The sequence below is a fragment of the Stenella coeruleoalba genome, assembly GCF_951394435.1.
Source record: "Stenella coeruleoalba genome assembly, chromosome: 20".
Lineage (NCBI taxonomy): Eukaryota > Metazoa > Chordata > Mammalia > Artiodactyla > Delphinidae > Stenella > Stenella coeruleoalba.
In genome coordinates this window covers 40,992,908-41,019,283 of record NC_137166.1, presented here as the reverse complement: position 1 = coordinate 41,019,283, position 26,376 = coordinate 40,992,908, and the positions used below count along the sequence as shown (strand labels likewise).

General features: G+C 47.6%; 1 protein-coding gene across 12 annotated transcripts in view; it reads left to right on the top strand.

Annotated features, from left to right (window-relative positions):
• ANKRD27 (ankyrin repeat domain 27) overlaps nt 1–26,376 on the top strand; it is a 54,693-nt gene that overhangs the window by 700 nt on the left and 27,617 nt on the right. For 3 of the 12 annotated variants that reach the window (XM_079907116.1, XM_079907113.1, XM_079907115.1), the window contains exons 1-14: nt 281–398; nt 7,922–8,059; nt 9,285–9,357; nt 9,513–9,644; nt 16,806–16,916; nt 18,783–18,939; nt 19,899–20,053; nt 20,496–20,555; nt 21,036–21,089; nt 21,196–21,261; nt 21,349–21,425; nt 22,241–22,362; nt 23,434–23,512; nt 24,009–24,141. In XM_079907116.1, the coding sequence (XP_079763242.1) occupies nt 9,543–9,644; nt 16,806–16,916; nt 18,783–18,939; nt 19,899–20,053; nt 20,496–20,555; nt 21,036–21,089; nt 21,196–21,261; nt 21,349–21,425; nt 22,241–22,362; nt 23,434–23,512; nt 24,009–24,141 (1,116 nt within the window). In that variant the 5' untranslated portion in view covers nt 281–398; nt 7,922–8,059; nt 9,285–9,357; nt 9,513–9,542. Of the gene's footprint in view, nt 1–280; nt 399–520; nt 715–5,122; nt 5,140–7,921; nt 8,060–8,320; nt 8,343–9,067; nt 9,358–9,512; nt 9,645–16,805; nt 16,917–18,782; nt 18,940–19,898; nt 20,054–20,495; nt 20,556–21,035; nt 21,090–21,195; nt 21,262–21,348; nt 21,426–22,240; nt 22,363–23,433; nt 23,513–24,008; nt 24,142–26,376 lie in introns of those variants that run through there. The other 9 variants (XM_079907119.1, XM_079907117.1, XM_079907120.1 and 6 more) reach the window with 9 other exon arrangements.

Below are 26,376 nucleotides of genomic sequence, written 5' to 3'. Positions count from 1 at the left end.
AAATCTCCCCTTCCTAGACCAGCCCGCTTTCCAGCAACAGAGCTTGGACCCCACCCCTTGGATCAGATCTGCTCTCGGCCCCGCCCCCTCCCGTTCCGGGCACGCGCAGTCGGTGGCTCTGGGCTGGTCCAGCCTGAGTAGGAAGTGCTGTGTGCCTCCTGAGCCCCACCCCCGGCTGGGCGGACTCAATGATTGCTCTGCGCACGCGTCACTCTGAATAAAGACGACCTCTCATTGGGCTGACCAGAGATCTTGAGGCGCGGCTCCGCCCGACGGGGGTGGGCGGTGGAGCAGATCTGCGGCGTTGGGGTGGTGGGCCTGAGGTCTGAACCGAGGGGCCGGGAGGGGGTCGGCGCCGCTCTGGGAAGAGCGGGGAGTGAAACTATGTAGCCTTTTAAGTAAGTGTCCTCCCTCCTGTCTCCTCCCGCGCCCTCCTTCCCTCGGGACTGCTGCGCCTCGGGGCCCAGAGGCCGGGCGGGGCCCCGGAGCTGGAAGGGGGAGGGGCTCTTTCCTTTCCTCAGCCGGCGCCCCAAGCTGGGCTGGCGGTCTCCGGGCGGCCTCCAGGGCCCCGGCCCATCGCCGGGTGGACTGCCCCGCCCGGGCTCTCCGACTCCTGTCCTCAGCCGGGCTCGCTCTGCCCCTCTGGTGTGTTTGCGGGGCTAGGGGTGGGGTTGGCGAAGCATGTGCCCTCTGACTCCCGCTGCTCCAGGACAGGTCAGCAGGTCCGGGAACCCGGGAGCTCAGACTTGGGGCAGCACTGTCGTTCACGGGCTGGGTGGCCTCCGCGGTTTAAGGGAGGCCTCGCGGGGCGGGTGGAGGGGAGGGTGGGGGTGGGGGTCCGGAGCATCGGGTCGAGCTGTCGTGGTCCCCGCGGTAATAAAAGCGCGGGGGAGAGAGGAGGGAATCCCTGCTAGCCTGCCTCTCATGGGGCGGGGTCTCGTCTTCCTGCTGGGTAAAGATTTCTCCAGGAAAACTATGAAGCACCAAGAGGTGTTCCGGACTCTGGGTCTGTTCACTTCTTTTCGTTGAAAATGGACTGCCCGTAGGCTCGAGAGGAAGGCCGTGCCGCTCTGGCCGACTCTGGAGGTGCTGGGGACGTGGGCACTCGCGGCCCGTGCAGGGCCACGGGAGCAAGTGGCGCGTCTTCATTGAGGATTTAGGACATTCAGGGAATGAGGGGCAGGGGAGACTGTAGGGACTACTAGTTTGCCATGCGAGCTGGAATTTTCCAAGTCTGTGGGTTTTAGGGAGAGAGGCCCCTATTTTGATTAAGTAATGTACCCTTCCACCAGCCCTAGAGAAGAGCGACAGATATTAGCGGGATATTTACATTTCCAGGCCGCCTTGCCGGGCCTGATGTTGAGGCAGCCCCCCGGGGTCCAGAGCGCTAGGTTCAGGGCTCGTTCTCACTCAGCAGTCTGTCCTTTAATTGGTTGTTTCACTGGTGGTTTGTGGCCAGGGTTGGGTGGTACTCTGGCCCTTGGCCATTCTCTGAGGTGGAGGGTCCCAGCCACCTATGGGCCAAATGGGGCCTTGACAGAGGAAGAGTAGTTTTTAGGACAAAATCTGTAAAAGAAGGGAGAGCGCATCTCTTTGGGGAGCTCTGGGGACAGCAGAGGGAGATGAAGCTGCAGAGGTGGGCAGGAAACCAGGAGTGAGAGGCCCTCCATGCCATGCAGAGAAGTTGAGAGTTAATCTGGTAGGGAGTGGAGGGGAAGTCATTGAAGAATCCTGCACAGACTTCAGTGTTGGAAAGATCACTTTGTGTCTTTCAGGTGGACAGGTCTGTGGTGAATCAAGAGGCAGGGCCTGTCGGCCTCAGAGGGAGAAGTGCAGGATGGGGGGAGACACAGGTACTTCTCAGGAGCCCTAGTGGCAGGAAAGCAGTTGGGCCGCTGAAGCTGGGTGGACACCTTGGGTGAGTTCTCCTCACCTTGGCTTGTCACCCGAAATAATCCCACCTGGTAGCACTGCCGGGAGAGCAGCAGTAAGTGTCTGCATAGAGCCTTGGGTCAAGGTCTTGATTGTGCCTCCTTGTGGCTCTTGGACTGTGTTGCCCTCATGAGGGCGGCTGCTGGGGCTTTGCTCTTCGCATGTCTGCCTCTGTTAGTGTCTCTGTCAGGGCTGTCCCTCTGTTTATGAAGTGCCAGGATTAGGTGGGTGTCCAGTAACTTCCTCCTTTCCTAGGGGAGCAGGGGAATGTGACCATGCGATGATAGGTACCAGATCTAGAAAGGATTCAGACCCCAACAATTGGACATGATTTGTCCTGAGGTTGCTTCCACATCCGAGAGACACTGAGCAGTGGTCCTTGGACTTCCTGCCCTCCTGCCCAAAATACTGGCAGGGACGTGGGTGCTGGTGGCTCCCCTGCAATTCTAGGAGCAGGGTGATGGAGTGGCATTCCAAGGGGCAGTTATGCTCCTCCAAACTTCCCCCCGCTCCGTGAGTGGTCACAGCCCTCTTCCAGCCCTGAGGCCTTCTCTCCTACCGTGATCCTCCACATTCCAGCAGTCATTGTGTTTAGCCAGCTCTGAGCATGTTCGTTTTTCTGGCTTTTGGCCAGTGCCTGCAGGACCGCCTGGGGCCAGCCCCTCACCCTCCCCTGCGTCTGGGCGGTGGATTTCCAGCTTCTGTGACAGATGATCCCTTCCTGGGAGCTTGATCTTTTTCTAACACGTCACTATCATTTTGTTCAAGTGGGGCCAGCAGTTACTGCATGCCTGCAGTGAGCCAGGCAGCGAGGCTGCATAGTGCTTTGAAGAAGAGCTTTGAGAGACATATGGGCAGGAGCCATAGACATTACAGGCCAGAAAGACACAAGTGACGGTAGTACCACACGTTACATCATAAAATTGCTTCCATTTGGTATTAAACATAGATGGATAAAAAGTTTTCCCTTTTGGCCTTTTCCTTCTGAGTCACAAATTAAGCCAGTTGGAGAATATGCCTGGTCGGGGTCTTTGGTCAGAGCCCTGGCAGGGCAGGAGAAGCCACAGCAGTGAGATTTCAGCAGGGAGTGCATCTCTGGGAGGTGCAGACTTTCCTGGGCTGGATTCTGCTGAGCCAGCCTGCACGCTGTCACCAGATGGTCCCTGACAACCCAGACTCATCCGGGCTGGCAGGACGGTTGAAGACCACAAAACCACGAGTGCATACCGCCTCCTAAAATGCCCAGAACCGGTCTGAGGCCTCACTTGGCGGTCTTGTTCAGAGTAACCTCGGGTAACTCACGTGCAGGGTTATTTGGTATCTCTGACTGACTTCACTGGATTTTCTATAAATCATCCCATCATTTGCACTTAGGAAGGGGTGGAATTTTTTTTTTTGAAGGAGTTTTATATATGAGGATTCACATGTCTTTCCAGTTTTACAAGGAAAAGTCAGTTTACATGTTATTCAATATTTTAAAATATAAAACCAATTCTTGCAAGTAAACTTGTGAGATTATTTTAAAGCACGTACCCCTATATAAGAATTCAACTCTGGCATTAAGCATTATTACATATTTTTAACACTGGGACAGAAAGGTCGAGAACAGTGCTGGACAGAGGTCTCTGAATCCCTACTCCTGGACAGAGGATCCAGTCATTGGCATCCAGGAGACTGATGCCCAGGAGAGAGCAGATGACTTGGATTGAAAACCAGCCAGCTCCATCTCATTCACGAGCAATGCTTGCTGAGAGTCTTGTGTGTTTACACCATTCATGCATTTGAACTGAATGTTTTAATGTGGCATTCAGGGCCCTTCCCTTCCCATGCTGCCCCTCTCTGACCTGCTCTGTTTGGATTCTTATTATTTCTCAGAGTTCATTTTCACATCTAGTCAAAAAAAGTTTATTCTTGAGTTTTCTTTGCTCTCCAGGAACCTGTTCCCACCTCCTGACCCTTTGGCCCTGCTCTGGTCCCTGCCAAGGATGCCTCCCACACTCCCCACCCCAAATCCTTCCCTGTTGCTCCCTTCTCTATCTCGTCCTTACCTCTCCTGGCACTGTTCTGTTTTTGTTTTGTTTTATTATTATTTTTTTAACTCTTCTTGCTTCCCAGTTAGGTGGTTAGTTCCTCCATCAAAGCCCATCTTGGGGGCAGGGGTGTTGCTGCTCTGCCAGCATCTTGTCTGAGGAGCAAGGAGGAGTGTCCCTTCCCAGCTTTAGTCTGACCTTGCCGCATCCGGTTTCTCATGTGGTTTTTATGTAAGGCATCTTTACTTTTGTGCTCCGCCATGTAGAACCAGCTGTGTCGGGCACTAGGAAGAATTTTGTTTTCTTGTGACTCTGTCCTAGCAAAATTATATTATCCAGTTGTTCTGGTAGAGACTCATAAAAGGATGATCTGGGTTCCAGTAATAATTGAATTCAACAGTTCAAATACCTGAATGGTTGCAGAGCTGGGGCCTGTGGAGGGATTATACGTAGCCATTTTCATGCTAGGCTCTTCTCCCTAAGAGGATCTGCAGGGAGCTCAGGGGCCTTCTTTAGGCAGTCCCCAGGATGGCCTGCAGCTAAGACAGCTCAGGCTGGACCAGACCGAGGGAATTTGATGCTGAGCCTGTGTGGCTGTCATGGGGACTTTTCCTTTAGGAGAAATGAAGTGTGGAGTCTGTGCATCTGTGGCTCATGAAATAACCCCTAATCCAGGCATAATTATTTTACATGATGAATGTAGTGGTTAAAGGGATGGGTGTTAGAATAAATTCTGACATCTGTCTAACCTGGAGTTGGCCAGCTGACCCTCAGTTTCTTCATCTGTGACGTGGAGCTAATGATACCTATGGTTATTGTGAGCATTAGTTATAGTTAGTTATCTATAGTTATTGTGAACATTAAAATGGGATGAGGATGTATAGATGTCATCACGGTGCCTGATCAAGGATGCTCTCAAATGGTGGCTGTTTTTAACATTAGCTATAAGGAATAGAATTCATAATGCACTTATGCACACTGTTCTGGTGTTTTCCCAAAGAGGTGTTTGGGAATACTGTTACATAATGAGAAAGTAATTCAGTTTTTCACTCATATTTCATTCATCTGATTGTATCAAGGGTAAGTTTACCTGATGCTCTTTAATAGTTGCTAATTTTCTTCTTTTAATGAAGAGAAGAGGCCTCAGGCTCAAGTTCAGAACCTTTGGCAGGCAGTGGTATGTAGCCAGATTTTAAATAATGTCAATTGGATATATAATTTTTAATTTTAAGATGATCTTAATGGGAAGTGATACTATTTTTCATTTAAAGTAGTAATAAGAGTTCTTTTACAAATAAATTTTAAATGGGAGTAGGTGTTTAAAGGAAAATGTCAAACTTTAACAATAGGGCCATTGTGTACAAGTGTACAGGTTATTTATTGCACAGGTGTCCTGCCTGGGGGAGGAGAGGTGTTGGCAAACTAGGCTGATATATATAGCCTATGAATTGCTTACTAAGCCATGTGCCGTGGCACAGGACTGTACCTACTGGGAAGATGGGGTGCCTTTTTGTAATTCTCACAAAGGCACCATGTGGGCTAGCAGAAAGTGGCAGTACATTGGTGTGCAGTGTAGCAAAAATAGTGAAGGTAGCATGTAAATGGGAACCCTGCAAGACAGGTATTCATATTCTCCATTGTACAGACTAAGATGGAGGCTCGGAGAGGTGAAATGACATGGCTAAAACTCTGACTTCTTTTCTGTGCCCATTTTTCATATTCCTCTCTCACAGTTCAGTAAAACCACACTGATGTATGGTAAGGGGAGCAGACCAGGGGCATTGGAGGCCCCATTCACAACAGGAGCAAATCTATACAGAATATATAAATAATGTCTAATAAAAGTTTTATATGATCTATGATCTTTAATGAAGAAAATTTAATTGGAGGACATAAAAGAGGATGAAGGTGGAAAGACATACCATGTTCATGGATGATAAGATTCGTTATTATAAAGACTTTGGCTCTCCAGTCCATAAATTTAGTACAGTTCCAATAAAAATTCCAATAGGAATTTTCGTGGAATTGATAAACTGACTCTAGTTCATGTGATATCATAAAGAATTAGGAATAACCAAGTAATTTTGGAGAACAAGGGGAGAGGCCTTCCTCTATGAGATGTCAAGGCTTATTATGAAGCTGTAGTCATGTAAATGAATGTGGTCTAGCCCTTCCCTATCCAGTGTAATAGCTACTAGCCACATGAGGCTATTAAGCACTTGAAATGAGGCTAGTGTGAATTGAGTAAAATACACATCAAATTTTGAAGAGTTAGTAGAAGTAAAAAGAATGTAAAATATGTCAGTAATTTTAAAGTATTGATCACATGTTGGAAATGTATTTTGGCTGTATTAGGGTAAATAAAATATATAATTTAATTTCACCTTTTTAAAATATGGCTACTAGAAAATTTTAAATGACATGTAATTATGCATAATGTATATGTAATTACCTTTCTCACATAAATTTGTTGGATGGCGCTGGTCAAGACCATTGAAACAGAATAGAGCCCAGAAATAGGCCAAACATATATGGGAACTTGGAGTATGACAAAGGCAGCATTATCAGCTAGTGTGAAAGGGATAAAATATATAAAAGATGACAGTGGGACAGTTGGCTTATGCTATGGACTGAATGTGTCCCCCCAGCCCCAACCCAAATTCATATGTCGAAGCCCTAATCCTTAATGTGATGGTATTTGGAGATGGGGCTTTGGGTTCGAACTGGGGTTAGATTAGGTCATGAAGATGGGGCCCTAATGATGGAATTAGTTGCTTTACAAAAAGAGGAAGAGACAGGAGAACTCTTTCTCTGCCATGAGGATACAGTGAGAAGGTGGCCATGTATGGTACAGGAAGTGGACCCTTACCAAGAACCAAATCTACTAGCACCTTGATTTTGGACTTCCCAGTTTCCAGAACTGCGAGGAATAAATGTTTGTTGTTTGAACCCCCCAGTCTATTGTATTTAGTTATCAGAGCCTAAGCAGAGTAAGATAGCTTACCTTCAGAAAAAAATTAAATTAGATGCCCAATTTATAGCATATATAAAAATAAAGATGACTTGAAGACCTAAAAATGAAAACCTTTAAGATTCTTAGAAATTACAGGGACTATTTTTGTGGCCTTGGAGTTGGAAAGGATGTGGTTTCAGGTAGCCTTTGCTGCATAACCAACCAGCCCCCAAATTAGTGACTTAAAACTGCTACAATTTATTATGTCCTATTAATCTGTGGGCTGGCAAGGTGGTTCTTCTGTTAGTCTCACCTGGGCTCACTCATGTGGTTGCATTCAGCTGGTGGGTTGGCTGTCCTCACTGGACTACCTGGGCCTCTCTCTCCCCACATGGGTTTTCATCCCATGGGCTTCTCCATTGCATGGTGGTCTCAGGGTGCCGAACGAATGAGAGTGAAATTTGCAAGGCCTCTTGAGGTTGATACTCAGAAATCACAGAGCATCAGTTCTGTCTGTTGGTTAGTTAAAGCAAATCACAGGGATGGCTTAAATTCAAGGGGCGGGGAAATAGACTCCACCTTCTCAGAGGGGGAATAGTGAAGTCAGTTTACCAAGGGGCATGCCGAGATGATAGATAGGCTTACCTTAGATCCCAAAAGCACCGACCAGTAAAGGCAAAGACGGACAAGTTCAGTCACGTTAAAATCAAGTACTTTTTGAGAGAGTGGCATTGACATATATACACTACCAAATGTAAAATAGATAGCTAGTGGGAAGCAGCCGCATAGTACAGGGAGATCAGCTCAGTGCTTTGTGACCACCTAGAGGGGTGGGATAGGGATGGTGGGAGGGAGACGCAAGAGGGAGGGGATATGGGGATATATGTATATGTATAGCTGATTCACTTTGTTATACAGCAGAAACTAACACAACAATGTAGAGCAATTATACTCCAATAAAGATGTTAAAAAAAAATCAAGCACTTTTATTTCTGAAAACACCCAGTAGGAAAAATGAAGAAACAAGTCACAGATTGGGAGAAGATATTTGCAACATCTTTTGGTGTCCAGATCTGTAAAGAACTACCAGTCATAAGAAAAAGGCCAAGAACCTATTAGAAGAGTGGTCAAAAGACATGATAAGGTAATTTATAGAATGTAAGGAAATGATGTTCCACTTCATTAGAGAAATGAAAATTAGAAACAATGAAATGCTATTGTATACTCACTGGCAGAAATGAACTAGCCTGACGTTACTAAGAAGCGTTGGCTAGGATGTGACATGAAGAAGGGAAATGCTCATGGACTTTGCATGGAGGTTGGAAGTGGTCCAGCGTTGTCAGCATCTGGGGAAGGTGCAGGTGGATGCATGCCGCAGTGTCTCTCCTAGCAACATTCCTGGAGATGTGCTCCAGGAACACATAAGGGTATAAGAACGTTCATTTTAGCATTGTTTTTAATTCTGAAAATGTGGAAGCAACTTAAGTATAGGATGTTAGATAAATAAATTGTGTCATGTTCACTTAATACTGTACAGCAGAAATTAGTGAATGAATGGGAGCTGTATGGATCAGCACGGCTAGAACTTGAAAACATAGTGGTGATTGAAAAGCATATGTTCCAAACTACTTGTAGTGTGATACCATTTATGTAGATTTTGAAGCACATAGAACAAGACTTTAGGACTTCCCTGGTGGCGCAGTGGTTAAGAATCTGCCTGCCAATGCAGGGGACGTGGGTTCAAGCCCTGGTCCGGGAAGATCCCACATGCCGTGGAGCAACTAAGCCCGTGCGCCACAACTAATTAGCCTGCGCTCTAGAGCCCGCAAGCCACAACTACTGAGCCTGCGTGCCACAACTACTGAAGCCCACACACTTAGAGTCCGTGCTCAGCAACTAGAGAAGCCACCACAATGCGAAGCCCGTGCACCACAACAAAGAGTAGGCCCCGCCCGCCACAACTAGAGAAAGCCTGTGCACAGCAACAAAGACCCAACACAGCCAAAAAATAAATATTTTAAAAAACAAGATTTTATATTATTTATGAATACATGAGTTTAAAAAGGAGTACAAACATGAGCAAGAAGGATACAGAAACCACTTCAGGATAGTGGTTGCCTCTGAAAGGGGAGGAGAGAATGGGATGGGGAGGGGCACATGGGGGATCCAGTCTACTCTGATATACTTTATTTCTGAAAAGAAAATCTGAGGCAAATACGGCAAAGTGGTAAGATTCGGTAATTCTGGGTGGTAGATTAGCATTATTACTCTATGGTAAAAATATTTCATTAAAAACATGCATATCTTTAAGATGTTATAATTTGGGTCATGTATGATGTTCTAAAAACAGCCATTTTTTACTTTTGCAGTGACTTGGAGTCAAGAAGATTTTCTGAGCATAATTTATACATTTAACCTGTAAAAAAAGTCATCTTGGAATTGGTGGGTTATCTTTGATCTTTCCCGATGGCGTGTTAGGTCTGTAGTGTAGAGTAATATGTGTCAGGGATGCTTTTTAGAAATTGTTAGATCAGGACTTTTATGTGTTAGGTCATTCTGAAAGTGGTCATTTACTGCTTTTTCCTCTCTCGTCCCAGGAGACTCTTTTTGCCCCATCTGAAGTCCATATGGCTCTGTATGATGAGGACCTCCTGAAAAATCCCTTCTATCTGGCTCTTCAAAAGTGGCGTCCTGACTTGTGCAACAAGGTGGCCCAAACCCGTGGCATTGTAAGTGCATCGATCCCGAGGGTGGTCCTTCTCCATGAGGCTTGGACCGAGCAATGCTGACAAGGCCCCAAATATGGTAGACTTCAGTTAAGGTTAGAAGGAGTCAGGTACAGGCCTGCTAAGTGCACCAAGCCCCAGACCATGCTCGGTATGTGAATGAGCAGAGAGGGACCGCCCCAAGCTGCTTCCTCCAGGCAGCCTCCTGGGACTGCAGCAGCCCAGGGTGTAATCCTTTCTCTGAACTCTCAGCCCCTGTTGTCACTGGTCTCACCTCTGTTTCTCTTGTTTCCATGGGGACCAGGAGGGCTTCTCCAGGGCAGAAATCGTATTCCTCCTCGTTTGTGAGACGGGTGCTCTCTCCCATAGGATAAGGGAATGTGTATACACACACATGTATGTCACCTTCAAAGGCATTTCCTAAAGAGAAAGGACCGAGAGAACTTTTGTAATAGGGGCCACAACCTCAGAAGCCTACAGGAGCAGCCAGGGAACCAGGAGCAAGAGAAGAGAGAGGAACCATAGTCTGCTGCCTGGAGGGAGGGCAGGCCCTGTGCTGCAGGTCTTTCTGGTTCCCAGATTGGTGAACTTGGCAGGCACCTTACTTACACCGTGGGACACAGCGAGCTGGGTGCCTTTGTGCCACCCATCTGCCTTGGACCCTCTTTTTCTACGTTGTCCTCTTCTCCTACTTGTGTTCCTGCTTCTCTTGCCATGTGATACGATCTTAGGTGTGTCAGGTGGCTGAGGATTTGAACCAATGGAGAAATCAGTTAACTCGGGTTTCTCTGCAAGCTTGGAACTGGCTTTTCCCCATACCCAGTCCAACTCTCTGCCCTCAGAAGCCTGATGTTTTTTCAAGTCCCTTCTTGTTTTTATGATTGGTTTTGTGATTAATATCTTTTTCCCAGAATTTTTTTACTTTGGATTTTATAAGTCATAAACTTCATTATAAAAAAAACTAGAGAGTAGAGCTGTTTCCAAAGAAGAAAATAAAAATCTCATAAAGCTCACCAGAGGCATTCACTGTCATCCATTCATTTCACAGTAGCTATTAAATGCTGCTGTATGCAAGGCACTATGTTTGATGTGGGGATTCAGCCAAAACCATGAATAGGCATCATGATCTTTACCCTCATGGAGCTGAAATTCTAGTGGGAGAGATGGTCACACTGTGGATACATATTGAGTAATTATGGTAAGTGTCACAGAGAAAAAGTAGAGGAAGCCAAGCCATCATGTTAAATGGGAGGGCCTGACCCAACTTGGGAAATACTTCCTTCCCATCTTTGTTCTATGATATTTAAAAAAAATGTTGTCTAGATAAGAGTGTGTCATCATATGTAACTTTCTCTTTTTAAGATGCTACACTGTGGACCCGCAGTTCTTTCTCAGGAAGCCCTGGGGGACCTGTGTGTCTTGCTCATCACTGTGTTGCCAGCCCGACACTGGGGGGGGGGCGGGGGGGTGTCGAATGATATGTGATCAGCTTGTACACAGCTCTCTGATTGGCTGATGGCGAGGCAGCAGGGTGGTGTCACAGGGGCTATCAGTCCTTAGGCTCCAAGAGGCCTGGGCTATGTCCTCTAGTAGTTCTTCCATTTGTGTGTGTGTGTGTGGCGGGGGGGGGGGGGGGGGCGTGGTTCACATCTGCAAAACAGCTCAGGAGATTTGCAGAAAGATGCTTCTTAAGCTGTGTCATCCTGCATTCCAGTGGTGCCCTAGGCCCCTTACTGCAGCCCCCACTGAGATCCATGAGGGGCTGCTTGGGGCCCACACTGGGCAGCACTAGATTTCGGGCCTTCCTTGGCCTCGTTCGGTGGACTCGAGAATCAGCAAGGCCAACTCCTTAGCACAGGTCAGCTGTGGGAAGGAGCTAGCTCTCGCCATCCTGCTCAGCCTGGCCAGGTGTTGGTGACTAGCCCCTGCCAACTGTTGGCCGTGTGATGGAGCCCCGGCTCATCCCTGTCTAATCTGTTGTAGTGCTCCTTCCGTGTCCGTTGGTTGAATGAAACAGTAGAGTATCCCAGTGGCCTCTAGAAGAGCACCCATCCTTTCTGCCACTGCTGAAGGACCCACGTGACCTCAGCAGGTGAATGCTGAATTTCCTTCCATGGGGCTTGGCCTTTGGGCCAACTTTGGCGGCCCCTGAATCTTCCCTGGGGATTAGAGTCCTTTAGTGGGCTCTAAAAGTGTGAAGTCACGACTTTTGAATGTGTGTATCCCCAGGGTTAACTGCCTTCCCTCTTCCCCCTGCGAGCCGAGCTTGGGCCCCGCCCTCACACGCCGGCTGAGGGTGGAGGTTGGCGGGCCCCTCACCTGCCGCAGCCCCTCCCCGGGTTTGGCCGCCTTTGATGGGACTACCTCCACGTCCTCCACCATCCGCTCTTTGACTGATCCGTGGAGGCTCCTCTCCCAACGTCCCCCCATTCCAAGCCCAGAGGCCTGTGGCACCCATACACTGCTTCTCATGGTCATCTGTTCTTGTAACCATCCAGCTATTATGCACCGTGGCTTTTTCAGAGCCAGCTGGGCAGGCCTGCTGTACCCCTGGGTCTCTTGTCCATGGAGCTATGGCAAAAGTTCTCTAGGCTTCCCTGGTGGACTGCAGGTGGGTCCATGTGCCTGTAGGAAAAACAAAAATGACAAAAGGGGATTAAATTTGGTCCTTTTATTGTGGCCCTCTAATTATGGGGTACTCAGGCTTCTGAGGGCTAGCCTAAGAACCCAACAGCAATGGCTTCCACGTTCCAGAGAACTGACTTTCCAGTAAATACCCATACAGCTGAGCTAAGGGTGCTGAGGTCCATATTCTAGTTCTCAGGATTTGTTTAGTATAGATTGAGGTGACAGACATTGAACATCTAGGCACTGTGTTGGGTTTGCAGGGTTACATGGATGAAAGGGGAACACAGCATGCCTTCAGGGAATCCCAGAAACAGGCCATTTGCAGCACAGAGGGATGAGTATTAGGACAGAAGTGGTCATGGGCTCCTGTGGAGTGGATGACCCAGCCTGGTGAGGAGTCAGGAGGGCACCCTGGGGTGATAAGACTAATGCTGCTTCTTCCTTTTATTCTTTCTCTTCTTTAATGATGATTACTTATTTAAAAAATTTTATAAAGGGGCTATAATAAAAAGTTTTATTGTTAAGCTCTGAACTGAGTAGGTCCCTAACTTATGGTCTGCTTGGTCACTGTAAAGTTTGTGTCCTCCACACCGGCTGTTAAAACTCCATGACCTCGGGACTTCCCTGGTGGTGCAGTGGTTAAGAATCTGCCTGCAATGCAGGGGACATGGGTTCGAGCCCTGGTCCGGGAAGATCCCACATGCCGCAGAGCAACTAAGCCCGTGCACCACAACTACTGAGCCTGTGCTCTAGAGCCCCGAGCCACAACTACTGAGCCCGTGAGCCACAACTACTGAAGCTCGCGTGCCTAGAGCCCATGCTCCGCAACAAGAGAAGCCACTGCAATGAGAAGCCCACACACTGCAACGAAGAGTAGCCCCCACTCGCCGCAACTAGAGAAAGCCCGCGTGCAACAACCAAGACCCAATGCAGACAAATAAACAAACAAACAAAAACCAACTCCATGACCTCTGTTCCAGAGGTAGTCTGAACCTCCATCTTACGAGAGCCCCCAGGCACCTGGCCCTGTCTCTGGAGGGTGGCTTCATAGCTGCTCCACCCTACTTCTCCGTGGCTGGCTTCCTCACCCCGGTCTCAGCAGGATCCTGGTGGAGATGGATGGGGCCACAGAGAGCCAGCCCTGGCTTGTGCTTGCAATGAAGTGCCCCGGGCAGCATTGTCTGCCTGAAAACTTTGGGGGAGTCCCTGAAATTGGAGGCCCCCAGTGCACTCAACAGATATTGATTGGCACCTACCGTATGGTGAGCAGTGTGCTTGGTGATGGGGATTCAGTGAAGTAGGAGCCGGTCATGCCTTATTCAAGCTAAGGAGGCGGAGAAGGTGTGTGTAAACAGGCTCACAGAATGCAGTCACAGGTGTGGGGACAGGGGTGGGGTGTCTCTGAAGCACCTCAAAAGTTGCTGGTCCCTTGGAGGCCCTTCCTCAGATGGGACTATGTGACTCTTTGATCCATTGAGCTGGAGTGGGGCAATCCCTTGGCCTGCGTAAACATCCCCTAGGCCTGGTTCATGCTGTCCCCTGGCCTGGGGCCAACCCTCGGGTTTCCAAGATCTTTCTGTGTTCACGGCTGCCTTGAGGCCACCTAGGAACCTTGAGGCCGTTTCTCAGTTCTGGCTCATACCTGAGGGCCTCCCGTTTCTTTCTTTAAGTTGCACTTTCATTAACATTTAAAATTTTTATGTTTTTCTCCCCCATTTCTCATTCCATATCTGCTACCACCAAGCCCATTCAGGACCTTTGCACATGCTTTCTTCTGACAAAAATGTTCTTCCCTTAGATCTTTAGTTGGTGGTTCCTTCTCTTCATCCATTCCTTGCTCAGAAGCTACTTCCTCAGAGACCTCCGTAACCACTCTACCTGAGTTAGCGAACCCTTGCCCCACTCCAGTCATTCTCTGTCCTGATATTCTGCTTTATTTTCTGCATAGAACTTACTGATATATGGAATATGTGTTTTATTATTCAGAAATCTCTATCCTCCACTTAGAACGTAATGTCCATGAGGACAAAGCACCATATCTCCAACAGTGCCCAGTGTCATGAATATTGAATGAAGAAAAAACAGAAAAACCAAACTAAATTTTAATAATTAGTTGAATAAAGTTGGCTATCTGAAAAATTTTTAAAAATTATTATGTTTAATTTCAAACATGTACAAGTGGAACAAATCATGCAATGCACCCCACGCCTCATCACTCAACTTCCGCAGTGCCCAGCTCAGATGCCAGCATATCTCACTTCTATCCCTGCTGCCCTCTCCCCTTAGCCAGGGGACCATTTTGAAGCAAATTCCAGAAAATTATATAAGGTAGTCATGTGATTTCATCTGTAAATATGTAGGAATGTAGTTTTAAATGATAAGGACTTAAAAAAGTAATCACATACCATTATCACAGCTAAAAAATTCTTCAGTATCTCCTTACTGTTGTGAAATGTCTAGTCACTGTTCAAATTTCCCAGATTATCTCATAATTTTTTGTTTGTTTTCCAGTTGGTTTGTTTAAATCAGAATCCAAAGGTGATCCACACGTTATTCTGGATTGGTAGGCCTTTTTTAAAAAAATTGAAGTATAGTTGATTTACAGTATTATGTTAGTTTTAGGTGATTGAGCAAAGTGATTGAGTTATATATATATATTATATATATATATTTTTTTTCAGTTATATATATATTTTATATATATATAAATGTTATATATATATATTTTTTGTTTTATATATATATTTTGAGTTATATATATATATTTTTTCAGATTCTTTTCCATTATAGGTTATTATATATATATTTTATATAGGTTATATATATATATTTTATATATATATAAAAGTTATATATATATATTTTTTGATATATATATATATTTTTTGTTATATATTTATATATTTTTTGAGTTATATATATATATTTTTTTTTTTCAGATTCTTTTCCATTATAGGTTATTACAAGATATTGAATATAGTTCCCTGTGCTATACAGTAAATTCTTGTTGCTTGGTATGCCTTTTAAATCTCTTTTCCTCCTAACTTTCTTGAGCTAAACTTTGAAAAGAACAACTAAACTGTACCTACTCAGTGTGTAAAACTGGATCCATTTTGACATGTGTGTAGACTTGTGAAATCATCACCACAGTCTGTTTTTTTAACTATAAGCCCCACTTTCCTCGTTTTCCTTCTTTGCTCACAATTCAAGTATCAAGGTCATTCATCCTGTAGAGTTTCCTGCCTTCTGGCTTGAGCCGGTTGCAGTCCTGTGGTGGTGTTTACCATGGTCCTCTGGTCTCTGTATTTCCTGAACTTGGTAGTTAAGTCTAGCTCTGGGTCTGATTCAGTCTTGATTTTTTGCAGAGAGGCAAGCCCACTTCATAGACAGTTGTGATCTTCCATCAACGAGGGCCTCCCTTTTCTGCCGTGAGCAATTGGCGTATCCCTCGTGGGGAGAGAAGCTCTTTCTGACCTGCCTGAGGAAGCTCCTAATGACAGCTGCTCTTGAAGGCCCCAGAGTTTCGTGGTGTCTTCACAGAGGAAACTCCAGCATATGCTGGGCTGTGCTCCCTGCTCCCAGCACTGGCCTCCAGGAGGCCACAGGACTGGGCTGTGGTGAGGTGGGGAACAGGAGGTTGAGTCCTGGTTCTGTCACTCACTTGCTGCGTGCCCCTGGACAAGTTGCTGCACTTCCTTGAGCCTCGGTTTCCTTGTCTGTCCAGTGGGGATAGTGCAGAAGCTGCTTGCCTTGCGCCAGGCTGCTTTAGGACCTGGGGCTCTGAGGGACATCACCACTTTGGTCGTCATCTCCCAGGTGCACTTGAATCTGAGAGATTCCTCTTAAATGTGAGTCCCTGGGCCGAGCACAGATACACGTGTGGTTGCCTTTGCTGTGTTGAGCAAAGAAGCTGGTGCCCGGTCAACATGGTGGCCACGGTGGGACCAAAATTCACATTTCAGGTTGAGGCTGCCCCAGAGACACAGTCTGGCACCTGAGACATCTCTGGTGGAGGTGGCAGCCTGCAATAGGAAACTGTATTTCTGTGGCTGGTAAAACAAACTGTGATCACAGTTCAGCTTAAAAAAGCATAGAAAGAAGATGGGAAGGAAACTGTCTTCATTGTGCTGCGTTTATCATTCAGGTGGTGGGATGCCGTGCGATTTTTTAGTTTCACTTTTCTGTACTTTTCAAACTATCGTTTCTTCATCTGGAATCATTCCTGAGCCTGCTGAGGACAGAGGGGGCCCCTGGGGTAGCTGCAGGGAGGGCCCAGCGGGGTGGGAGTGAGCCCTCCGGTCTGAGGCCCGGGGATGGGGGAGGCGTGTGCTTCCTCCCTCGGCTGGGTGGGCGCCTCAGCTTCCATCACAGTGGCAACAGATCAGCTGCTGCCCCTTTGGCCAGTGACCCCAGAGGTCCTCTCTGCCAGGAGGTCCCCGTGGCAGTTCTGCTGGAGCATCTTGAGATGCCTCGTGTTCTGCTGAAGTTGTAAATGACACGTCTGTTGAGTATTCACCCTAATTTGTTTTTTTCCAGGTGTTAGTACCCTGCAAAGGAAGCCTGTCAGGCAGTGTTCAGTCTACTTGTCAGTTTGAGTCCTATATTTTGATCCCAGTGGAAGAACACTTTCAGACCTTAAATGGAAAGGTATTCTTTCGTTTCTTGTGGGTCAACCAGGGCCACTCACTCAGTGTTTGGGAGTGGGGGAGGGGAGAGAATCCTGCTTCTCACCCTTTCACGGCTGTGTTACGTGATGGCTTTGACACCACAGCAGCCCTGCTACCTTTGAGGGCGGAGGAGCTGGCTGCAGCCAGGAGGTGAGGCGGGGCCGGGCACCTCTCCCTCAGCCCGTGGGTATTCTGCCGGGGAGTCGGGGAGTGGCTGGGACACCTCCCCAGAGAGGCCCTGTCAGAGCAAGCTGTTTATCCCCAGTGCCCTTGAGATCAGGGACGAATTTCTAATTTAAGAATTTTTTGTTTTGAAATCATCTCAAACCTATAGAAAGTTTCAGTAAGGTACAGAGAACTCTCACATACCTTTCTGCCCAGATTGGTCAGCTGTCAGCATTTTGGCCACATCTGTTTTATTTCCTCACCCCTATCCCCATCTATCCATCTGTCTATCTCTCTATCTGTCTACACCACACATTATTACTTTTTCTGAACCTTTTTCAGAAAGACTAAAAGTTGCAGACACCATGTCCCTTTGCTTCAAAACAACGTGTATTTCCTATAATACAGCACAGTGATCACACAAAATTTAGCATTGATAGAATACGCTTCTCCAACATACTGTCCTTTTTTAATCTTTTTTGGGTTTTTTGGCCGCACCCCAGCATGTGGGATCTTAGTCCCTGACCAGGGATTGAACCCGCGCCCCCTGCATTGGAAGTGCAGAGTCTTAACCACTAGACCACCAGGGAAGTCCCAGCATACTGTCCTTCAACAAATTCTGCTAGTTGTAATACCCTATTATAGCAAAAAAGATCTATTTTTTTAGATCCAGGATCACGTCTGGGATCATGCAGTGTATTCAGTGGTTAGTCTTTTTAGTTTCCTTCCATTTGGAACGGTTCCTCAGTCTGTGTCTTTCATGACATTGACATTTTTGTCTTGCTTTGTAGACTCTCCCTCAGTGTGGGTTTCTCTGATGTTTCCCATGATTAGATCGCAGTTATGCCTTTTCAGTAGGAACGCCTCGGAAGGGTGTTTTATCTCTCTCAGTGCATCGTGTCAGGAGGCATGTGACGTCAGTCTGTCTCATTGTTGATGTTAACTTTGGGGTAGGCATTCTCTTATTTTTTTTAAGCGGAAGCAGATAGGTTCCGAGAGGGGGAGGTTCCATCCCTGGTCAGGACTGGCCGTGGTCCCCAGCCTACCCACAGTCAGGCGTAGCCGGGGCCGTGGGCATTGGGGGGGGCGTCAAGGAGGGATGGGTCCGGGGGGTGGGTACCAGTACGCCAGTCTGGGGTGAGGGGTGGTCTGCAGCCCTGTGGCTCCCAAGCATGCTTCCATTTTCCTGCCAGGGATCTGCTCACCACAGCTGCCCGTCAGTTTACTTGTTCTCTTCCTGGTACCCAAATCTACCAAGAGAACAGAGGCACTGGGCTCATCGTGGCTGGTCTTCCCGGGCACCTTGGCCACGGCCAGAGTGATGAGCCGTGGAGGGGATGCAGCGCGCATCCTTTGGTGCTTCTGGGTCGCAGCGTCGGGTCATTCTGATCTCTTATTCAGAGAGGAGAACCTTCTTACTTTTTCCTTTTGCGGAGGGTACGGTGCTTTTGGGTAGCAACATGTGAAAAGAATCAGGGTACTGTGTAGCTGGAGTGACAGGGTGAACAAAGAGGGAAGAAAACATGTTAGGATCAGAAAGCAAGCTGGAAGAGTGTTGGTGCCCCCCCAAACCCACACTGGAGCAGAGGCAGGCGGGTGGGGTGAAGTGCCGGATGGGGACCAGGCTGAGCGGTCGGCAGTCACACGGGCTGCTGGTGCAGTGATGGCTCTCTTGTTCCAGGATGTCTTTATCCAAGGAAACAGGATTAAACTAGGAGCTGGTTTCGCCTGTCTTCTCTCCGTGCCCATTCTCTTTGAAGAAACTTTCTACAATGAAAAAGAAGAAAGTTTCAGCATACTGTGCATAGCCCATCCTTTGGAAAAGAGAGAGAGTTCAGGTATTCTGGGAGAAAACCCCTTTCTCCTGATTGGGAGAAATGTGCTTGTTGAACTTCCTCCTGACGCAGCTGTTGTAAACATCCCATAAAATATTCAAGAGCCCGCTAGAAACCTGCATAACTGTTTACAATAATTCCCCCTAAAACTTAATCAGAAAGTCATCCTGAGCCAAGGTGACGTGGATTAGGCTGCTGTGCGTGGTTGCACATGTTGGGTGTTACACACATAGACCTTAGTGGGAATGGCGCCCCCTGGAGTTGTGCAAAGTGGCAGCCCTGGCTTTGTCTCTGGGCCTCGGCTTTAGGGCTACCTCTTACAGCATTATTACCCACCCAGCCCCACTGCTGTGCCTCTTTGAAATCTCATTATTTTTTTAATTTATATATATTTTTTGCGGTATGCGGGCCTCTCACTGTTGTGGCCTCTCCCGTTGCGGAGCACAGGCTCCGGACGTGCAGGCCCAGCAGCCATGGCTCGCAGGCCTAGCCGCTCCACGGCATGTGGGATCTTCCCGGACCGGGGCACAAACCTGCGTCCCCCGCACCGGCAGGGGGACTCTCAACCACTGTGCCACCACGGAAGCCCTAGATCTCATTATTTTTAACAGGTAATAATTCTTTGGTGCTCCATGAAGTTGAGATAACAATTAATGTGCCAAACGCTCCTATCTGAGGCTCTTATTGTCAGGAATCAGGGCTTCCTCACCACAGCATCACAGGTCATGCCTAGGGTCCCAGATAATTCAGGTTTGGTCCCAGGAAAGGGCTTCAAGAGGACCAGGCTCTCTGGACCCCCAACTGGGCTGCTCTTGGGCAATATCTTGAAATAAGGTCATCCCTCTCCTCCTGTGGAAGATGGAGCGTCAGATCCTGGAGGAGCAGGGCAAAGGGTTGTGGGACTTGCGCTGTTAGGAAACAGTGAAGCCTTCAGCCAGCCTGACCCTCTGTCTCTTTTTCAGAAGAGCCTTCAACACCCTCAGATCCCTTTTCCCTGAAAACCATCGAAGACGTGAGAGAGTTTTTGGGAAGACATGCAGAGAGATTCGACAGGAACATCGCCTCTTTCCAGCGAACGTTCAGAGAGTGTGAAAGAAAGAGCCTCCGTCATCACATAGTCAGTAGCCGTGTCTTGCTTTGCTAAGCGTGCTTTGTCTCAGGCCAGTTCAGAGCACCAGGATCCCTCTCAGTTCACTCTGTAACTTTGCTGCCTCCATCGTTGGAAGTTTTGTTTAAATGTTTCTTTTTACCTATAAAAGTACTACAGACCACTGTAGAAAACTTGAAAATCACAGAGAAGTATAAAGATGAATATTGTTATCATCTATGTTAACCCTAAGGGGAATTTTTTTTCCTACTTTTAATGCATGTACCTAAAAAAAGTTGAAAAACAAATCACACACTTGATTTGATAAGCTTGCTTTAGGATTTAGAGCTTGTCACCCAGGAAATCCATTTTGTGAAATGTTCTCTTTGCCCCAGGACATGTGACATGTCCCGGGTTTTGTGTCGTGGCCTTGGATCATGAGGGTGACCTCTCTCTGCTCTGTGTTGCACAGGACTCCGTGAATGCTCTCTACACCAGATGCCTCCAGCAGCTGCTGAGGGACTCCCACCTGGTAAGCAGCACGACGTTCAAAAGAGACACCTGCCAGAAAGAGAGAGACAAATAGCATATATCACTTATGCGTGGAATCTAAAATATGCCATGAGTGAACCTATCTACGAAACAGAAACAGACTCACGGACATAGAGGACAGACTGGTGGTTGCCGAGGAGGAGAGGGTTGGAGGAGGGATGGAGTGGAAGTTCGGGGTTGGCAGATGTGAACTATTATATATAGGATGGACAAACCACAAGGTCCTACTGTACAGCACAGGGAACTATATTCAACATCCTGTGATAAGCCATAATGGAAAAGAATATTAAAAAAAGAAGGTATATATATGTATAACTGAATCACTGTGCTGTGCAGCAGAAATTAACACAACATTGTGAATCAACTAAATAAACCAAAAAAAAAAAAAAGAGAGAGAGAGACTTACAGTTTGCCCACATGCTAGTCCATGCTCTGTAACTGTACTCGTCTTGTCCTCCAGAAAGTGCTCGCCAAGCAGGAGGCCCAGATGAACCTGATGAAACAGGCCGTAGAGGTAAGGGGCCAGGGCGGCGAGGGGAGAGAAGACGGCAGTGCCGGGGGCTCCTTTGTCGCCCACCCCCCACTCACATGCCTTGAACTGGGTCCTGTTGATTTCACAGATGTATGTCCAGCACGATATTTACGACCTGATCTTTAAATATGTGGGGACCATGGAGGCAAGTGAGGTAGGTTCTCCATCATCATCGTCCAGGATGGAAGCCCTGTTCTAAGCCTTTTAAGACATTTGAAGCTTCATTAAAATCTCTTGTTAGGATGCTGCCTTTAACAAAATCACAAGGAGCCTTCAAGATCTTCAGCAGAAGGATATTGGTGTGAAACCTGAGTTCAGGTAAGGGTTTGCACTGCTGTGGCCGTGTCCTCAGGGGCTGGGGCACCGTTCGCCATCCCCCCCCATCCCGAAGCAGCAGTGGCGGCACTGATTTGACATGGTTCAGACCGTGGAACAGGGCAGTTATTTGTGACCAAAGATAAAGGGGCTGAGGTTGGCAGATGACTGTTTCGGAGCTGGCATGCTCCTGCACCCGCCTGCCAGCATCCGGTGAGTGGGAGCCAGAAGGGGTGGAGTCGTACACAGCTGGTCTCTGGGCAGGCACGCAGCTCACCCAGGTGGGCCCTGCACACAGATGTCTCTCCTCACCTGCCAGTCTGAGGGACCCCTGCTTTAGGGGCATCTCCTTTTGGATTAAGTTTCATTTTATTACAAAAATGTCTAGGGACTTCCTTGGTGGTCCAGCGGTTAAGACTTCGTGCTTCCCTGCAGGGGGCACGGGTTCGATCCCTGGTTGGGGAACTAAGATCCCGCATGCCGTGCAGCTCAGCCAAAAAGTAAAAAAAAAAAAAAAATCTAAATTGTTTATGTCTAAACTCCCCGCCCATTGGCCTATTTCATTCTGGGGCTAAGGCTTGCTGATTTTTTTTCCTAATTTTCTGGTGCAGCTACATCACCTGGCAGCTTGATTGGCACCTTGAAAGCTGCTGGGTTTTGCCAGTGACCCGAGTCCGATTACTTCTGAGTTTCTAGTTTTGTTTGTCTTTACTTATGGTTTGCTGTAAGAAATGTGAATCTGAGGTATGGGATTAGATCCGAGAAGGAGGGCCCTCACACCGTGGTCTTATGTGGTCACTTTCCAAATTATTTTGCAGCTTCAACATACCTCGTGCCAAGAGGGAGCTGGCTCAGCTGAACAGGTGCACGTCCCCGCAGCAGAAGCTGGCTTGTTTGTGGAAGGTGGTGCAGCTGATCACCCAGTCTCCCAGCCAGAGAGGTGTGTGCTCGGTGAAGGGACCTGCAGTGGGGTGGCTGCATACATCCAGCTGCAAACGTCTGTTGAGAAGCAGTCATCTTAAAGGCTCATAGAGATGGGTGGATGGGCAACAGAGCATTTCTGTGTGAGTGGCCTGGCGTCGGATCTGAGGAGCGGGTGCCTCGTAATGGGGGTCGGGGGGCAGGGTAGGTGAGGCGTCTTTAGGGTGAGAAAATGCTGGTGGAGAAGCAGCGGCCTCAAAAACGAGCCAAACTGGTGATGGAAACATGGGGGTTCAGCTGTTAAGTTGTTCTCTCTAATTTTATATACGTTTAAAATTTTCCATTATAAAAAGTAAAAACAAAATAAGCTAAGAGAAAAGTAATGAGAAGGCAGATCTGTGTGGGCAGATGGGGTGATCTTCGAAGCGTATTATCAATGAAGAAAGAACAGGAGTGTGTATGGTACCCTTCCAGCAGCATTGCGGAAAGGGGGCGACTCTGTATCCATACATACAATGGGGAGATCATAGACTGTCTGTGGACAGGTACATGGGAAGCAACAGCAGTGGCCTCTGGGAAAGAAGTCTGGGTGGCAGCGATGGGAGAGATGTGCACGGTTGGCTCTTTTGTACTCTTTGAAATTTTAAATGTGTGAATGGATTACTTAAACAAAATTTTAATGAAAACAGTAGAGTCAAGCTGCAGGTCAGCATTAGACTCTGAGGTGTATAAAACAGAAATGATCCCAGGAGGAAAGAGGCTTCTGGCAGTGCCTCGGGCACGCCTTCAAGTTGTATCCACCATTGCTGACTTCCTCGGGCTCTTTATCTGTCCCGGGAGGTAGCGAGGGGTGGTCTGCTTGCAGTTTGCTTCTCCTGCACGTGTTCTGAGGATGCGAAGCATTCATTTTCCCCTGGAGTCTGACATCTATTCAGGACGCTAGAAAGGAAATCGTGCGATTGAATTTCTCCCTGATGTGTCATCTTCCTGGATTGTGGTTTTGTGGGTTGGATGGTGGTGGGGAGTTGATAACACTTGTCGGTCCATTTGAGTCCCAGGATGGCTTTGAACATGTGTTTCCCCCTTGCAGTTAACTTGGAGACCATGTGCGCTGATGATCTGCTATCAGTCCTGTTGTATTTGCTTGTGAAAACAGAGATCCCTAATTGGTAATATTTTTTGTTAAAATGCTTTTTCAAAATGGCAGCACTGTACTGGGGTGGTTTTAGTGTCACTCTAGGAAACTGAGTGCCCCTTATGAGCCAGGTACTGCCCTGCTTTCGTCCTGCAGGGGGTGGCCGTCATTCCATGTACAGATGGGGAAACTGAGCCAGCGAGCTTACGTTTCTCATTCTGGAGCATGTGGCTAGTCAGTGGCTGAGCGGGAAGCAGACTCCAATTCTGTCCGGCTCCAAAGCCCGTCCTTTTCCCACAGAAATGCAAGTTCCCTGTATAATTACCAGCTCTCTAAAAACTAGCCCATTCCAGGAAAGTCGCAAGTAGCTTCACTTATTTTCCTAATTGTGCTCCCTCTAAATAAAGACCCAGGGACAGCAGCGCCGGCTCCCAGGAGCCAACCGACTTGATGATGAAGCCAACAGCATTGTTTCGGCCAAAGTGTTAATTGGGTGTACAACAATAAAACTTCTTTCTTCCTTCTGTTAGGATGGCAAATTTGAGTTATATCAAGAACTTCAGATTTAGCAGCTCAGCAAAAGATGAACTGGGATACTGCCTGACCTCAGTTGAGGCTGCAATTGAATATATTCGGCAGGGAAGCCTCTCCGTTAAGCCACTGGTAAGACCTCCCTCCTTCTCTGCCCTTTTTTTGTGGGTGTCACGGCGTGTGTGATGGGGTTCTCAGGGTGGTGTGGGGGAGGGGCCGTCAGAGATGCTCTCCCGAGAGAATGGGGCCTCAGCCCAGTGAGTGAACACTAGCCCCCCGTAGGTTGTGAAAGTTTGCGCGTTATCTTGTCCTTCACATTGTTGATCTGCTTCATTAATCCTTGTCATCCTCAAAAGCACACGGGCAGAAGGGGAAGCTAGAAGCGGTGAACTGGGGTATCCTGATCATGATGGGCAGGAGATGAGATTACTAACGTCTGCAGTTTTCAGGACTCAGTGGCCCTATTATTATTTTCTTGGTTGGTTGGTGAGCTTTGGCTAGTGGAGGCGATGATGTTCCCATGAGAACTGTGAGACTCTTGAACCAAGATTGCACTGCTGGCTTATTTCACTGCCATACCAACCAGCAAAACATGACAGTACTCACAGAAATTGCAAAGTTGAAATCAATCGAATAAAGAGATTTCTGTATTAAAAACCAAGAGTCCTAGGACTTCCCTGGTGGCGCAGTGGTTAAGAATCCGCCTGCCAGTGCAGGGGACACGGGTTCGAGCCCTGGTCCAGGAAGATCCCACATGCTGCAGAGCAGCTAAGCCCGTGCGCCACAACTACTGAGCCTGTGCTCTAGAGCCCGCGAGCCACAACTCCTGAGCCCACATGCTGCAACTACTGAAGCCTGCACGCCTAGAGCCCGTGCTCGGCAACAAGAGAAGCCACTGCCCCACAACGAAGAGTAGCCCCCGCTCGCCACAATTAGAGAAAGCCCACATGCAGCAGCAAAGACCCAAGGCAGCCAAAAGAAAAAAAAAAGCAAAAAAACACCAAGAGTCCTGAGGATTGAACTTCGATCTTAATTTTCCCCTGATGTTAGAAGCTCCCAAAGTAATAAGTTGAAACACGTGGAAAAGAACATAGGCCTGTTCAGACAGGAACACTCGGGTACAAGCAGTTCCCTGAATTCATTTATTGTTAACATGTTTATGTATTTTCTAGTCTTTTTCCTTGCCATGTATACTTTACATAATTGAAATTGTAATGTACATAGCCTTGTATACTTTTTCCCCAAAATGAATAGTTCTATTTTTTTCTCATTAGAAAACTATTTGCTTGTAACTAATATGTGAAATATAAAAAGTAGCAGTGAAGACAACAAAAGCCTCCCATAAACACACTAGTTGGGGATGACTTATTAACATTTTGGCATATGTCTTTTTTCTGCACTTATACAATTATATTTTTAACCAGAATTTGAGCTTATGCTGCACTTGCTGGCACACAGCCTGGCAGTATCATGGTGCTTGCTGAAGAATTAAGTTCTGCTCTGATTTGATTGCCCACACACATACGCAGGTGAAATTAGAGGCTGTGCACCTCATCTCAGATGTGGCTGGCTGTGACTCCCGTGAAAAGTTGTTTCTAATTTAGGGGGAACTCATTAACATTCTAGAATGCACACGTGTGTGTTCACGGGCGCCTCTGCATACACACAGGTCTGCAGAGTCAGAAATGTCACTCGGGGCTTCCCTGGTGGCGCAGTGGTTAAGAATCCACCTGCCAAGGCAGGGGACACGTGTTCGAGCCCTGGTCCGGGAAGATCCCACATGCCGTGGAGCAACTAAGCCCGTGCGCCGCAACTACTGAGCCTGCGCTCTAGAGCCCATGAGCCACAACTACTGAGCCTTGCGTTCATACTGCAACTACTGAAGCTGGCCCATGCTCCGCAACAAGAGAAGCCACAGCAATGAGAAGCCTGTGCACCGCAACGAAGAGTGGCCCCCGCAACTAAAGAAAGCCCGTGCCTAGCAACAAAGACCCAGTGCAGCCAAAAATAAAATAATAAATAGATAAGTTTATAAAAAAAAAAAAAAAAGAGAGATGCCGCTCACTTCCAGAGTTGGGCAGCAAGATTTCTTAGTTTGAATTGTCTTCTGTGAGGTTCTAGGAACACGTGTTGTTCCCATGGTGCCTGCAGAGGTTTTCCATCATGGCCCTGCCCTTCTGGTTCTTTCCCTCTGATGGGTCTCCCCTCCTGGACCCACTACCCTGCAGAGGACTTGCCTGGTGCTCCTTGCTGGGGCCAGGGGTGCCCCTTGTCACCTGGAGGGAGGTGCCCACCTCTTGAAGGTGCTCCTGTCCCCTTGCTGCACCCATCCTGTACCACAACCATCCTGCTTTCTTACTTTCCGTG